This window comes from Zalophus californianus, chromosome 11, assembly GCF_009762305.2.
Source record: "Zalophus californianus isolate mZalCal1 chromosome 11, mZalCal1.pri.v2, whole genome shotgun sequence".
In the NCBI taxonomy this organism is placed as follows: domain Eukaryota; kingdom Metazoa; phylum Chordata; class Mammalia; order Carnivora; family Otariidae; genus Zalophus; species Zalophus californianus.
Genome location: NC_045605.1, coordinates 71715017 through 71731946, shown reverse-complemented (window position 1 = coordinate 71731946; position 16930 = coordinate 71715017). Strand labels below are relative to the sequence as shown.

Sequence of the window (16930 nt, the reverse complement as noted above, 5' to 3'; positions counted from 1 at the left end):
GTGATTATCCAGTTTTCCCAACGCCATTCATTGAAGAGACCACCCTTTCCCCATTGAGTATTCTTGGCTTATTTTGTCAAATATTAGTTGACCATATATGTGAGGGTTTATTTCTGGGCAGTCTCTTCTGTTCCATTGGTCTCTTTTTATGCAAATACCATACTGTTTTGATTACTATGGCTTTGTAGTATAGCTTGAAATCTGGGATTCTGCCAGCTTTGTTTTTTTTTTGTCCCCCCTCAAGATTGCTTTGGCTATTCAGAGTCTTTTGTGGTTTCATATGAATTTTAGGATTGTTTTTACAATTTCTGTGAAGAATGCCATTGGAACTTCAGTAGGGATTGTATTGAATCTCTAAATGGCTTAGGGTTGTATGGACATTTTAATGATATTAATTCTTCTCATCCACAAACACGGGATATCTTTCCATTTATTTGTGTCTTCTTTAATTTCTTTCATTTAAGCCTTATAATTTTCAATGCAAAGATCTTTCATCTCCTTGGTTAAATTTATTCCTAAGAATTTCATTGCTTTTGATGTTATTGTGAATGGAGTTGTTTTCTTTATTTCTTTTGCAGATATTTTGTTGTCATTCTATAGAAATGCAACCGAGTTTTGTATGTTGATTTTGTATCCTGCAACTGTACTGAATTTGATTAGTTCTAACAATTTTTTTTCTTTTTTGGTGGAAATTTTAGGATTTTCTCTGGACAAGATAATATCATCTGCAAACAAGACAGTTCAGTTTTACTTCTTCTTTCCCAATTTGGATGCCTTTTATTTATTTTTCTTGCCTAGTTGCTCTGGCTAGGACTTCCAGTGTTATGTTGAATAGGAGCAGTGAAAGTGGGCACCATGGTCTTGTTTCTGATCTTAGAGGAAAAGTTTCAACCTTTTGCAGTTAAGTATGATGTTAGCCATAAGTTTGTTATATATGGCCTTTATTATGTGGAGGTATGTTCCTGCTGTACCTAAGTTGTTGAGAGTATTTAATCATGGAAAGATGTTGTACTTTGTCAAATGACTTTTATCTTTTTTTAAAAAGTCTTTTAATTATTTTTTTAAAGATTTTTATTTATTTATTTGACAGAGAGAGACACAGCGAGAGAGGGAACACAAGCAGGGGGAGTAGGAGAGGGAGAAGCAGGCTTCCCACGGAGCAGGGAGCCCGATGCGGAGCTCGATCCCAGGACCCTGGGATCATGACCTGAGCCAAAGGCAGACGCTTAACGACTGAGCCACCCAGGCGCTCCTGCTTTTTCTTTTTTTATGTCCATTTTATAATTGAGGGAAAGTAAAAGTATGCACACACACACACACACACACACACACAAAGAAAATAAGAATATTCATGTCACCCAAAGATAATTGCTTTGTGAAGATTTTGGTGTAGGACTTTTAGTCTTTCCCCCCAATATTTCCAGACCTTACCTAGGATCCAACAACTAAGATATCATCAGGTAGGATAATCCAGAGCCTTATTCTAGAACTATGACTGGCATTCCTTCTGTTTACTACCTATGTCTTTTTATTTTATTTTTTATTTTTTAAAAGATTTTATTTAAGTAATCTCTACACCCAATATGGAGCTTGAATTCACAACCCCAAGATCAAGAGTTACATGCTCCACCAACTTAGCCAGCTAGATGACCCTTTTAATTTTTTTAAAAAAAATTTTTATTTGAGTGTAGTTGATACACAATCTTGTATTAGTTTCAGACATATTACATAGTGATTCAATAAGTGTATATACATTATGCTATGCTCACCACAAGTGTAGCTACCATCTGTCACCATACAATGCTATTAAAATATCTTTGGGGCACCTGGGTGTACAGTTGGTTAAGCGTCCAACTCTTGGTTTTGGCTCAGGTGGTGATCTCAGAGTTGTGGGATTGAGCCCCACGTTGGGCTCTACAGAATCTCCTTGAGACTCTCTTTCCCTCTCTCTTTGCCCCTCCCCCTTGTGCTCTCTCTCAAATAAATAAATCTTTAAAAAAATATCTTTGACTGTATTCCCTATGCTGTGACTTTTATTCCCATGACTTATTCATTCCATAACTGGAAGCTGGATCTCCCACTCCCTTTAACACATTTTACCCATTCTTCCATCACCCTCCCCTCTGGCAACCATCAGTTTGTTCTCTGTATTTATAGTTCTGATTTTGCTTTTTGTTTGTTTATTCATTTGTTTTGTTTTTTAGATTCCACAAATGAGTGAAATTATATAGTATTTGTCTTTCTCAGTCTGACTTATTTCACTTACTATACCCTCTAGGTCCATCCATACTGTTGCAAATGGCATGATCTCATCCTTTCTTATGGCTGTGTAATATTCCACTGTGTGTGTGTGTGTGTGTGTGTGTGTGTGTAATCTCCCCAATGTTTATCTTTCATTCTAATATGTGGTGTATCACATCTATTGATTTGCATATGTTGAGCCATCCTTTCATCTCAGAGATAAATCCCACTTGATCATGGTATATGATCCTTTTAATGTGCTGCTAAATTAGGTTTGCTGATATTTTGTTGAGAAATTTTGCATGTATATATTCATCAGGCTATTGGCCTGTGGCTTTCTTGTAGTGTTTTGTTTTTGTTTTTGTTTTTTTTAATTTGTGAGAGAGAGACAGAGAGCAAGAATGAGTTGGGGGGAAAGGCAGAAAGAGAGGGAGAAGCAGGGTCCTGGCTGAGCAAGGAGTCCGATGCAGGGCTCGATCCCAGGACCCCGGGATCATGGCCTGAGCTGAAGGCAGACACTTAATGGATTGAGCCACCCAGGTCCCCTTCTTTTAGTCTTCTTATCTGGCTTTGGTAGCAGGATAATGCTGGCATCTTAAAATGAATTTGGGAGTGCTCTCTTCTGTTCAATTTTTTTGAAGAGTTTGAGAAGGACTGGTGTTAACTCTTCTTTAAATGTTTAGTAGAATTCACCATGGAAACTGGTCCTGGGCTTTTCATTGTTGGGAGAGTTTTGATTACTGATTCAAACTTCTTGCTTGTTACTGGTCTGTCCAGATTTTCTATTTATTCATGATTAAGTCTTGGTAGTTTGTATGTTTCTAGGAATTTATCATCTCTTCTGGGTTATCCAATTTGTTGGCATATAACTGTTCATAGTAATCTCTTATGATTCCTTGTATTTGTACAGTTGTAGTGTCCTCTTTTTCATTTCTGATTTTATTTGAGTCTTTTCTCTTTTTTTCTTAGTCTAGGTAAAGATTTGTCAATTTTATCTTTTTAAAATAGCTCTCAGTTTCACCGATCTTTTTTATTGTTTTTCTCTCTTTATTTCATTTATTTCTACTTTGATCTTTATTTCCTTCCTTCTGCTAAATTTGGGCTTAGTTTGCTATTTTTTTAAAAAGATTTTATTTATTCATTTGAGAGAGAGAGACAGCATGAGTGGGGAGGGGCAGAGGGAGAAGCAGGCTCCCTGCAGAGTGCAGAGCCCAACATAGGGCTTGATCCCAAGACTCTAGGATCATGACTTGAGTGGAAGGCAGACGCTTAACCAACGTAGCCATCCAGACACCCCTTAGTTTGCTATTTTGATTTCTTTTTTGACTCATACTTGTTCAGGAGTATATTATTTATTTATTAAAATATATTTTTTTAATTGAGTAAATTCTACCCTCAACATGGGGCTCAAACTCATGACCTGGAGATCAAGAGTTGCATGCTCTACTGACTGAACCAACCAGGTGCTCCAGTAGTATTTTTTAAGATTTATTTATTTATTTGAGAGAAAGAGAGGGAGAGAGAGTGAGAGCAGGGGGAAGGGCAGATGGAGAGAGAATCTCAAGCAGACTCCCCACTGACATGGGGCTCTATCTCACGACCCTGAGATCATGACTGGAGATGAAATCAAGAGTTGGACGCTTAACCGACTGAGCCACCCAGGCACCCCAAGAGTATTTTATTTAATTTCCACATATTTGATAATTTTTCAGTTTCTTCCTGTTATTGATTTCTAGTTTCACATCATTGGGGTCAGAAAAGGTACTTGGTATGATTTCAGTCTTCTTAAATTTGCTAAGGCCTGTTTTGTGACTTATTACATGATCTCTCCTGGAGAATGTTCTCTGTGCACTTGACAAGAATGTGTGTTCTGCTGCTGTTGGATGGAATGTTCTTTGAATGTCTCTTAGATCCATTTGGTCTAAAGTGTCATTCAAGCCCATTGTTTCATTACTGATTTCCTGTCTGGATGATCTATACATTGTTGAAAGTGCAGTACTGAAGTCCCCTGCTATTATTATATTGCCTATTTCTCCCTTTGGATCTGTTAGTATTTGCTTAACATACTTAGGTGCTCTAATGTTGGGTGCATATATTTGTGATTATCTTCTTGATGAATTACCCCTTTATCATTATATAATGATCTTCTTTCTCTCTTGTTACTGTTTTTGGTTTAAAGTCTATTTTGTCTGACATAAGAATAACTACCCTGCTGTCTTTCGGTTTCCATCTTTCCATCTGGAATATCTTTCTCCAATCCTTCACTTTGAGCCTAGGTGTGTCCTTACAGCTGAAATGAGTTTCTTGTAGGCACCATATAGTTGGGTCTTGTTTTTTTTAATTACAAAAAAATTTTTTAAGTTTATTTATTATATAAAAAAAGATTTATTTATTTATTATAGAGAGTGAGAGCAAGTAGGGGGAGGGGCAGAGGAAGAGAATCTTCAAGCAGATTCCTGGCTGAACATGGGGCCGGACTTGAGGCTTGATCTCACAACCCGAGATCATGACCTGAGCTGAGATCAAGAGTCAGATGCTCAACTGACTGGCCACCCAGGCACCTCTATTTACTTTTAAGTAATCTTTACACCAAGGTGGGGCTCGAACTCACCACCCTGAGATCAAAAGTTGTATGCTCTTCCAACTGAGCCAGCCAAGTGTACCAGGTCTTGTTTTTTAAGTCCATCCAGCTACTCTATGACTTTTGATTAGAGAATTTAACCATTTACCTTCAGAATAATTATCAACAGGCAAGGACTTACTAATGCATCTTAGTAGTGGTTTTCTGGCTATTTTATAGTTCATTTGTTCCTTTCTTCCTCTCTCGCTGCCTTCCTTTGTGAAATGATAATTTTCCTTAGTGGTATGCTTTGATTCCCTTCTCTTTATCTTTTGTGAACCTACTGTAGGTTTTTGCTTTGTGGCTACCATGAGGCTTACATAAAATATCATACAGATAGAACAGTCTATGCTGATAACAACTTAACTTTGGTTGCATAGAAAATCTTTACCCTTTTGCTCTCCTCCTTTTGTTTTTGATGTCACAATTTACCTCTTTTTATATTGTATATTCACTAACAAATATTGTAATTATTTTTAATATTCTTGTCCTTCATCTTTTATCCTAGAGTTAAGTGGTTAACATACCACTGCATCATAGTATCATTGTTCTGAATTTGTTTACATACTTATCTTTACCAGCATGTGTATATTTTGATGTGTTTTCCTGTTACTAATTAGTATCCTTTTTCAGCTTAAAGAACTCCTTTCAGCATTTCTTATAAGTCAGGTCCAGCAGTAATGGACTCCCTTAGTTTCTGTTTTTCTGGGAAATTCTTTATTTCTCCTTCATTTCTGAAGGATAACTTTGCCAGATAGAGTATTTTGGTTGGTAGTTTTTTCTTTTAGCAGTTTGAATATATCATCCCATTCTCTCCTAGCCTCTGAGGCTTCTGTTAAGGAATCTTCTGATAGCCCTATGGGGGTTCTTTGTAAGTTACAAGCGTCTTTTCTTTTCCTGCTTTTAAGATTCCTTCTTTGTCTTTGATTTTTGGCAGTTTTATTATAACGAGTCTTGGAGAGGGTCTCTTTGAGCTTCTTGAACTTGGATATCCAAAGCTCTCACCAGATTTGGGCAGTTCGCAGCCATTATTTCTTTAAATAAGCTTTCTTCCTCCTTCTCCCTCTGGAACTCCGTAATTCATAAATTATTTCTTTTGATGGTATGCCATAATTCATGTAAACTGTCTTCACTTTTTCATTCTTTTTTCTTTGTTCTCCTCTGATTGGATAATTTCAAAGTTCCTATCTTCTAATTCACGATTCTTTTTTCTTGATCCATCCTGATGTTGATTTTTTTTTAAAGATTTATTTATTTGAGAGAGAGAGTTGGGGGGGGCGGGGGAAGGCAGGGGAGGGAGAGTCCCAAGCAGACTCCGTGCAGAGCACAGAGCGAGACACGGGGTTTCTTCATCTCATCACCCTGAGATCACGACCTGAGCCTAAACCAAAATTCCGTGGCTTAACCAACATCGCCACCCAGGCACCCCCGGATGATGGTTTCAACTGCAATTTTCATTTCATTCATTGTATCTTCAGCTCCAGAATTTTTTTTTTGGTTCTTTTTTATTATTTCTATCTCTTCGTTAAACTTCTCATTTTGTTGATGTATTGTTTTCCTGATTTCATTGGATTGTCTTTCTGTGTTTTCCTTTAGCTCATTGAATTTCCTTAAAATTATCTATTGGGTAAATTGCAGGTCTCCATATTGAGATTGGTTACTGAAAGATTACTGTGATCTATGTTTCACATTCCTTGAAGTTTTGTATTGCTGTCTCCATATTTGAAGGAACAGTCACCTCCTCTAGTTTTTAGTAACTGCCTTCTTCAATGCATCTAAACTTGTGTTTTTCCTCCAGCTGTGTGCTGGAACTTCTTTGCTGGAAATCTGGACTTCTACAAAGACTCTCTCATCTGTAAGTGATTGTCTAAGACAGTGCTTTCCAGGGGCTCCTGGATGAGAGGAGCTGAGGTTGATTCATGGGCCACTGCAGGGTCCACAGTGGGACCAAGGTATGTATGCCTATCGCCCAGTGCAACATGTGGGTGAGACTCTTTCCAGGTCCCTTGACATATGGTACTGGATCCCACAGCTCCCACAAAAGCACTTTTGTCCATGGATGGGTGCCAAATTATTGTTGTTGGGGGTGGGTGGGGACACAAACAAGGGATATCTTATTCAGCCATGATGCTCCCTATACATTAATAGTAGTATACCATATACTCAGTTCTGCATCTTGTATTCCACTTAATATCTTGGAGACCATTCCACATCAGTACATAGACATCTAGCTCATTCTTTTTTAAAAATTATTTTAATTTTTTAGACTTTATTTAGAGCAGTTTTAGGTTCAAAGTAAAATTGAGAGGAAGGTGCACAGACTTCCTATATACTCCCTGCCCCCCTGCCCTCTAAACACATAGCTTCCCCCATCATCAACATCACTTATAGAATGGTACATTATTTAACAAGGATGAACCTACATTGACACATCATAAGTACCAAAAGTCCACAGTTTACCTTAGGGTTCAATCCTGGTGCTATACTTTCCAAAGGTTTGGATAAATGTGTAATAACATGTAACGATTATTATAATAGTATACGAAGGGGCGCCTGGGTGGCTCAGTTGGTTAAGCGACTGCCTTCGGCTCAGGTCATGATCCTGGAATCCCAGGATCGAGTCCCGCATCGGGCTCCCTGCTCAGCAGGGAGTCTGCTTCTCCCTCTGACCCTACCCCGTCTCATGTGCTCTCTCCCTCTCATTCTCTCTCTCAAATAAATAAATAAATCTTTAAAAAAATAGTATATGAAGTATTTTCACTGCCCTAAAAATCCTCTGTGCTCTGCCTATTCACCCTTCCTCACCACCCCTGCCCACAGAACTCTTTTTCACAGAAGATATTAGCACAGAAAATGTCCATAATTTACCAAAGTGCTAATGATCCATTGATGCCAATGTCATATGAAATTCTAGAACAGATACCTTATATTGTAAAGAAATATATTTCACTTATTTTATAATTTTTTATTGTTATGTTAATCACCATACATTACATCATTAGTTTTTGATGCAGTGTTCCATGATTCATTGTTCGTGCATAACACCCAGTGCTCCACGCAGAATGTGCCCTCTTTAATACTATTCACCAGGCTAACCCATCCCCCCACCCCCTCCCCTCTAGAACCCTCAGTTTGTTTTTTAGAGTCCCTCGTCTCTCATGGTTCGTCTCCCCCTCTGACTTACTCCCCTTCATTCTTCCCCTCCTGCTATCTTCTTCTTTTTTTTTCCCTTAACATATATTGCATTATTTGTTTCAGAAGTATAGATCTGTGACTCAAGTCTTGCACAATTCACAGCACTCACCATAGCACATACCCTCCCCAATGTCTATCACCCAGCCACCCCATCCCTCCCACCCCCCACCACTCCAGCAACCCTCAGTTTGTTTCCTGATATTAAGAATTCCTCATATCAGTGAGGTCATACGATACATGTCTTTCTCTGATTGACTTATTTCACTCAGCATAACACCCTCCAGTTCCATCCATGTCGTTGCAAATGGCAAGATCTCATTTCTTTTGATGGCTGCATAATATTCCATTGTGTATATATACCACATCTTCTTTATCCATTCATCTGTCGATGGACATCTTGGCTCTTTCCACAGTTTGGCTATTTATATTTCACTTATTTTTTTTCCACTGCTAGCTTATTCTTTTTAACAGCTGAATATCATCCCATTGTAGGAGTATGACATAATTTAATTAACCTGTTCTTTTCTATTTAAATTGAGGCATGACTGACACATGACATTATATTAGTTTCAGTGTACAACATAATGATTCAATATTTGTATATATTGCAAAATATCACCACAGTAAGTCTAGTTAATATCCATCACCATACAAACCTGTTCTTCTCTTTTTTTTTTTTTTTACAAACCTGTTCTTTTCTGACAGACATTTAGGTTGTATACAGTCTTTTGTAACTATTGACAATGCTGCAGTGAATACTCTGATACACAAGTCTTTTTGTCTCTGTGTGAGTACTAATGTAAGATAAATTTCTAGTAATGGAATTGCTAGGTCAAAAGGTATTGCATTTAAACTGTAATAGTTGTTGCCAAATTGCCTTCAAAGAGACAACCATTTTATAGTTCCACCAACAATGAATGTCTTTCTCTACAATGCACATTTTTGCCAATCTGATAGCTAAAAAAATAGTATCTCACCTTAATTTTAATCTGTTATTATGAGGTGGTTGAGTATCTTTTAATTTTTTTTAAGATATTATTTATTTGTCAGACAGAGAACAAGCAGGGGGAGCAGCAGGCAGAGGGAGAAGCAGGCTCCCTGCTGAGCAAGGAGCCCAATTTAGGACTCGATCCCAGGACCCTGGGATCATGAGCTGAGCTGAAGGCAGACGCTTAACCGACTGAGCCACCCAAGCGTCCCTCTTTTTGTTTGTTTAGAAGCCACTTGTATTACTTTTCTATGAACTGTGTTCATAGTTCGCCCATTTTATTATTTTAAATTAATATTTAAGAATAAAAACACAACTTTCTCATTGTCATTTGCTCAAGAACCTCCTCAAAGGCTGGAGGCCCTTTCAAACAGGTGTTCAGTGGTCCCCACAATCACACCAACTCCCTCTTTCTAACTCATATCAGGCTCCTTCCCCAGTACCACTATCTGTCTCAAGGAAGGGCATCTTTATGGTCTCAACATCCCATACCCTTCCCATGAGCCTGTGTTTGCTCTCCCATCCTCCCCCTCTGGGATGCTCTCTTCTCAGTCAACCCTGACCACTCCTTCTGGGCCCAACTGATTTCCACCTGTCTAGGATGCCTTTCTGAATAAGAGTGCGTACACTACCTAGCATCTCCTGTGAGCCTTTCCACCAATTACAGCCTATACCGCTGGAAGGTTGGGCTTGACATCTCCCAGAGCCCAGTTTCCTCTCCTGTCTATGCTCAGCATATAGGGGTCTCAGTGTGGAGTGTGTATTGTGCACTTTTTCAGCATTTATTGAATGTGTACATGAGTCAGGCACTGCTCTAAGCACTGAGAATATGGCAGCATATGAGACAGAACAAGGTCCCACCTCTCATCCCACTGAAATTTTAGTGTATGTGCAGGTGGCTAATATACAACATACAAGACAATAAACACACATGTGAATATGAACGTCAATTAAATGTACACAAGTAATGGAATAGATGGTGAAGGGAGAAGGGAAAGGGTCTCCTTTGGACAAAGGGGCCAGGGGAGGGATGCCCCTGGAGCTGAGATTCGAGCACAGGCCTGACCATGAGAAGGCTCCAGCTATGTGAAGAACTTTCCAGAGGCCCTACTAGAGGCCCAGTCTGGCGGGTCTGCTCTTCTAAAGATAGACTGAGATGCAGCCGGCCCACAGCGTCTCTCTTTCTGTCATTTGACAGGAACTGAAGGCAGAAGCCTACTCTACAGGTAACTTCAGGGCTCTCTGTGGTGTATGTGGTGTATGCAGGGGAGAACCTGCACCCTCCTGCTTCATATCCGAGCTGCAAACCTGGGAAAATGAAATCATGCTTGACCTGACATTAATAATGGAGCACCTGCTTCAGGCCAGAGTTCATTTAATCACTTTACACCATTGTAACTTCATATCTTCACAACAATCCCTTGTGGTACTTACTAGTCACTTTATTTTACAGAGGAAAGAACAAACCGAGGCTGGCAATATGGATGCAACCTCTTTAGGTTTGCATGGTTCAGAAAGAAGTACAGTTCCCGGAGGCAGAAGGTCTGTCATGGGGGTCGGGTGGGGTTCCCTGGAGCATTCGGGGAGCACCTTGTTTCCGGAGTTTGCCCGCGGCGCCCCGACAGCGGCCCTCGGCCCCGCCCGGGGCTCCCGGTCTCAGGGGCCAAGGGGAGCGCGGCGGGCGCGCCCGGGCCGGCGGGCTGGGGGCGGGGAAGGCGCGGGGACAAAGGCCGCGGCCACAGCGCTCCGGTCGGCCCGCGCGGCGGCCAACTCCGGCGGCGGTGCCGGGACTCGAGACTCCCGGGACGTTGCCTCGCGCCGCGATGAAGCGCCCCGGGCCGCCGCCGGGGCCCGCGCAGGCCGAGCCCGCCGGCCCGCCGCCCGCACCGCCCCCTCCCCCGCCTCCGCCCCCTCTCCCCCGCCCCGCGGCGGCCGCGGCGGCTCGGCTCTCGGCGAACATGGCGGCGGCGGCGGTCGGGCGGGACACTTTACCTGAGCACTGGTCCTATGGCGTGTGCCGGGACGGCCGCGTCTTCTTCATCAAGTGCGGCGCGGGAAAGCGGGAAAGCGGGCACACGGGCGTGGGCGCGGGGCCGGGTGGGGTGCGGGACCCGGCGGGCGCCCCCGGAGGGGCGGCGGCGCTAACAGGTGCACCTCTCTCCCGCAGTGACGAGCTCCGCCGCACGACCTGGCTGCACCCGCGCACCGGGGAGCCAGTCAACTCCGGCCACATGATCCGTTCAGGTGGGACTCGGGCCGATGGGGTGGGCGGCAGCGCTCGGGGGGCGCGCGCCCGGGCGGCTCAAGTTTGACCCGACTTTTTTGGCATTTCCGCAGACCTGCCCCGCGGCTGGGAGGAGGGCTTCACGGAGGAGGGAGCCAGCTACTTCATCGAGTGAGTGACCCGGGCGCCGCGCTCGCACCTGTGCGACGGGATCCGACCGGTTCCCGCCGCGCGCCCCCGCCCCCCGCCTCCCGCCTCCCGCCCCCGCCTCCCGCGCGGGTCCCGGGCGAGTTGGCGCGCAGAGCGCCGCGGCCGCACTCCTGTGGGGTTTTGTGTGCTGGAGTTGTGTGGCGGGCTCCGGGAGAGGGGGCGGCGGGGTCTGCATCTCCGCGGCGGGCCGCAGTCCGGGCCGCAGAGGGGGCGGAGGCCGCAAACTGCCCCCTGGTCCTGCAGTTGGGCGTGATTCGGGCGCCGGTGTGAGGGGCCGGACACTCCTCCCCGCCGGGGTCCCGGGCCGCACCGCGCCCGACCGTGCCCCACCGGGGTGGGCGGGGGTGGGGAGAATGGAGCTAGGAGTTGCGTCCGGGGTCCGGAAACTGGGAGCTGCGGAGTAGAGACGGAGGGAATCTCGCGTGGGGAGGACTTTGGCTTCGACCGGGTTCTCTGGGGTGGTGGGGGAGAGTCGGAGCCGCACCCCCCTCGCCCTCCAGAGCGCGGGCCAGTGGGGGAGCGGTGGGGGTGGGGAGGGAACCCATCAGCCAATGATATTCCTCGAACACTGCGCGTCTGGGAAAGCCGGTGCTCCACGGGGACAGTCACTCCTGCCTCCGCTAGTCAAGCGGTAGTTGTTCAGAAAAAGCCCGAGAGCGTTGCGCCAATAGCCAGGTTACCCCAGACCTGGGTCTGTGGAGATGAAATCGTGGGGCAGTACTCGAGGGCGCCGCCCAGCCGGGGGCACTAGTGTGGCCGTTACTTTCCCGCTCCGCGCGGGTACCTGTGGTGCTGCGTTTCTCTGTAACGCTCTGCGTGCTGGGCGCGTCAGCTCCCTGCGGTCAGAAGCTGCTTTTGGTCCTTTGCCTAGTGCCTGGCACAGAGTAGACGCTCGGCAAGTCTTTGTTTACGTAATGAATGAACTCTCCGAGGTCTGGACGGTGGTCTGACAAGTACTATTACTTTTGGGGGATATGAGTCAGAATTCCTTTCTTCACCATCTGGAAACACTGCCAGTCAGTAGCGGAGCAACCTAGTCGAAGCTCTGTGGTCACAGAAGATCCTGGATCCTCCCTCCCTAATTTGGGCTCTTGCCTGATGTTTGAAATTCTTGTGGATGAGATTTATACAAGTGAACACTAGGACTGTGGCTGGGGTCCTGCCTCCTGTCTGTGAGAGAGAAGTTGGGGAGCTGGCTAAGAAATCAGAACCTCTCATTCAGTGGGCCTGTCTGACCATAACTCCATTCATTGATATTTATTAGATTTCTCCTTGTGTGCCACACATTGTTCTAAACATTGGAACCACAGAAATGAACGAGGCAGACAACGTGTGGGTGCTCATGGAGCTTGCAGTCTAGTGGGGAGGGGGAGCAGAAAATAAGTTTAAAAACCAAGAATAGTATCAGCAGTAACTACTATGCAGAAAATTAAAATAATGTAATGTGATATCAAGTAACTGGGGGGTGGTGTTGGATTGAGAGGTCTGTGGTGGTGTTTCTGAATCAGTGACATTTAAGGTAAAATTTGAGTGTCAGGAGAGAGCCATCCTTGTGTTGATGATTTGGCAAAGCATTTCCAGAAGACATCAGCCAGTGCAAGGGCTTGAAGGCAGAGAAAGCTTCAAGTTCAGAGTGGAGAGGCCAGTGTGGCTGGAATATGGTGAGCAAGGGAGAAGGTCACAAGAGAAGAGGTTACAGATAGGAGAGAGCAAATGGTGTAGGACTTTATGAGCCAGGGTAAGGGGTTTTTAGACTTGCTTCTAAGCCCAGTGAGAAATCGCTGGAGGGTTTTAAGTGGGGGGCAATGTGATTTGATGTGCATCTTTAGAAAGATTCTCCCTGCTGTAGAGTGGGCTGTATGCAGGTGGCATCTGCAGTGGGTAGGATAGTAGTAGCAGGCTGTAGCTGATGACTTGACTGAGGGGGTAGCACTGGAGATGCCTTCATCGGAAGCAGTCAGATTCAGGCTTGATGATCTGGACAGAGTCTGTGAGAGAAAGAGGAGTCAAAGATGACTCCCAAAAATGAGCTCCTGAGTGGATGGTACTCCTGTCACTCAGATGGGAGGGCTGGGAGGAGCAGGTTTGGGGGTGTGTGGGGGTGTGGGGGGTGGGGCATGAGTTCTTGTTCTGACATTTGAGATATGAGTATGTCCACTAGTCAGATGGATGGATCCTGAAGCTCAGGAGAGAGAGAGGACTGCAGAGGTGTATTTGGGTATTGTAGGTGATGTTCAAGGCCACAGGATTAGTTGAACTCACTTTGGAAGAGAGCATAGACAGAAAAGACCTAAGCCTTGGGACATAGCAGCATTTAGAGGTTGGGAAAAGAGGTGGATCCAGCAAAGGAGACTGAGAAGGTAGGAGGAAACCCAGTAGAATGAGGGGTTCACAGAAGCTTAAAGGACAGAACCTGACTGGAGTAGGTAGAGGGGAAAATATGGGGTGCAGAATGGGGTCAATAAGCATAGGTCAATCTTTCAGGCAGCTTTGTTATGAAGCAGGTTTGAGACGTTAGCTGAGAATTGGGGAGGTTTTGGGTTTGAGGTGGGGGTGCGTGTGTCTGTTTTTTTAGTGGGAGAGGGTAGAGCATGTTTTGTTCTGCTGGGAATGATCCAATAGAGAGGGAGAAATGGATGATGCAGGAAAGAGATGGGACTGTTCCTGGAGCAGTGTTTCTGACAAGGTGAGAGGGTGGGGATCTGCGGATCCTGGGTGTAGGTCTCAGGGGTCCCAGCTGGGAACAGGGCCTTTCATCCATTTGACAGGAGGGAGGGCTGCCCATGTCAGGCCCATGCTAGGGGGCTGATAGGTTCAGTGAGGGGAGACATGGGTATTCCTGTCTGATAGTATCTGTCTTTACTGTGAAGTACTAGGCTAAGTCTTGAGTTGGGGGACTTGAGGGCTGGGTAGGACTCTGTCAGCCATTGCTACAGCCTCCCGCCCTTCTCTCTTTTGCTGACTCTTTTGTGGTGACTCTGTGAAGTTCCTAGTGATTATCCTATAGCAAGCTCTGGCTCCCCACCCCGAGGGTCCTCCCAGGCCTAGGGGAAAGCAGTATGGGACTGATCCCCTACCTTCGAAGGCCAGCCGTACGGGGAGGCTGGGACACTGGCAGCCGACTGTATTTCCTGTCTCCTGAGGCAACTTCTTGAGAGACTGAAGGGTTTGGGAGTAATTGTTCTCCTTTTCCTCACATAAAAAATGCTTTGTTTTAGTCAGCTTTCTTAGATTTGCTCTGGTCGTTTCTGAATGTTCTATTTTTTTTTTTTTTTTTTTTTTTTGGATCCTCCTCTAATATGCCTCAGTTAGAGGGACAAAGCATTGGCATAGCCGGTTTTATTTTCCCCAATGGATCCTTGGTCTGGAAGGTTGTGTGAGGTTTTCAAGATGCATCAGTTGCTCCTGATATTTAGCAGATGTTTGATACTCTCCAGAGTACCTACATTTCTTTCTTTCTTTCTTTCTTTCTTTCTTTCTTTCTTTCTTTCTTTCTTTCTTTCTTTCTTTCTTTCTTTCTTTCTTTCTTTCTTTTCTTTCTTCCTTTCTTTCTTTTCTTTTCTTTTCTTTCTTTCTGTCCTTTCTTTCCTTTCTTTCCTTTTCTTTCCTTTTCTTCTTTCTTTCTTTCCTCTCTTTCTTTCTTTCCTCTCTTTCTTTCTTTCCTCTCTTTCTTTCTTTCTTTTCTTCAGGGTTCTTTAACCCTGCTGTACATAAGAAAACCCAGAGTGATTTTTTCTTTTTTTTTTAGTAATCTCTACACCCAACATGGGCTTGAACTCATGACCCTGAGATCAAGAGCCTTATGCTTTACCAACGGAGCCAGCCAGCTAGGCACCCCCAGGAGTACATTTCTTAAAGCAGGAAAACTCGAGCTAATGCTGATGCATTTTGGTTTTGATTTTTGCACTTGTGTTCAATTTTGGTGTTTAGGGGAAAAACATAAAAGGAATCTACTGCTGGTTCCCCTAATTCTAGACTTGGTGATGCTGATATCCTCTTTAAGAAGACTTGTACTCTAGGGGTGCTTGGATGGCACAGTTGGCTAAGCATCTGTCTTTGGCTCAGGTCATGATCCCAGAGTCCTGGGATTGAGCCCCAGGTCGAGCGCTGTGCTCAGCCGGAAGCCTGCTTCTCCCTCTGCCTGCCACTCCCCCTGCTTGTGCTTTCTCTCTCTCTCTCTCCCTCCTTCTCTCTCTCTCTCTCTCTCTCTCTCTCTCTCTCTCGTCATCAAATAAATAAATAAAATCTTAAAAAAAAAAGAATATCCTTAAAATGGGGTGCCTGGGTGGCGCATTCGGTTGAGTGTCCGACTCTTGGTTTCAGCTCAGGTCATGATCTTAGGGTCGTGAGACTGAGCCCCACATCAGGCTCTGCACTCAGTGTGGTCTGCTTGGGATTCTTTCTCCCTCTCCTATCCCCCACCCCTGCTCAGCGGGGAGTCTTCTTCTTCCTCTGCCCCTCCCGCTGCTCATGCTCTCTCTCTTTTGCTTTTTCTCTCTCTCAAATCAATAAGTAAAATCTTAAAAAAAAAAAAAGACTTATACTCTAAAACTTTTCCACTTTCCCATGAGTCTCTTAGCCAGGTAGCAAGATACAATACTAATGGCGATAATAGGGTCATTAACAGAAGCAATAGTAGTAGTAGCAATTATGTAATAGCCTCATCTTTTCCAGTTTTTGAAAAATGCCAGGAACTGTTTTATCACTATTATGTGATTTAATTCTCACAACAATTTGATGAGGTAGGAACTGTTACCAGTTCCATTTTACTGATGCGGAAACTCATCGTAATCCTGGGCATTCCAACAGCAGAGGGCAGTTGGCTTTTTCTGGTACCTTTTCTTACTTGGTTTTTATAGCAGCGGAAGAGCAGAGATTATCATATTCTTTTTTAATTTATTTTTTTAATTTTTTTAGATTTAAAAAAAATTATTTGGCAGAGAGAGACAGCAAGAGAGGGAACACAAGCAGGGGGAGTGGAAGAGGGAGAAGCAGGCTTCTGGCCAAGCAGGGAACCCAATGCAGGGCTCGATCCCAGGACTCCGGGATCATGACCTGAGCCGAAGGCAGACGCTTAACCAACTGAGCCACCCAGGTGCCCCGAGATTATCATATTCTTTAAAAGATTTTATTTATTTATTTGACAGAGAGAGAGAGACAGCGAGAGAGGGAACAGAAGCAGGGGGAGAGGGAGAGGGAGAAGCAGGCTTCCCGCCGAACAGGGAGCCCAGTGCAGGGCTCGATCCCAGGACCCTGGGATCATGACCTGAGCCAAAGACAGACGCTTAACGACTGAGCCACCCAGGCGCCCCTATCGTATTCTTTAGATGATCAAACTCCAGTCCATGAAGGTTCAGTGATTTGTCTGGGGTGCTTAGAGCTGGGACCAGAAAGTAGGTCTTCAGTCTCCAATATGGTAGTGGGGTGGCTTTTACCCTAGGTCACAGGTGTG

General features: G+C 44.4%; 1 protein-coding gene across 15 annotated transcripts in view; it reads left to right on the top strand.

Annotated features, from left to right (window-relative positions):
• Window positions 1-10955: 10955 nt before the first annotated feature.
• The window catches only part of PLEKHA7 (pleckstrin homology domain containing A7), a 211879-nt gene continuing 205904 nt past the window's right edge, over window positions 10956-16930 (top strand). For 12 of the 15 annotated variants that reach the window (XR_003517654.2, XM_027581323.2, XM_027581332.2 and 9 more), the window contains exons 1-2: window positions 10975-11288; window positions 11382-11439. Coding sequence is in view for 14 of the 15 variants with exons in the window: in XM_027581323.2 (XP_027437124.1) it covers window positions 11003-11288; window positions 11382-11439 (344 nt within the window). In the remaining variant the exon portion in view is untranslated. Of the gene's footprint in view, window positions 11289-11381; window positions 11440-16930 lie in introns of all 15 variants that reach the window. The other 3 variants (XM_027581328.2, XM_027581334.2, XM_027581330.2) reach the window with 1 other exon arrangement.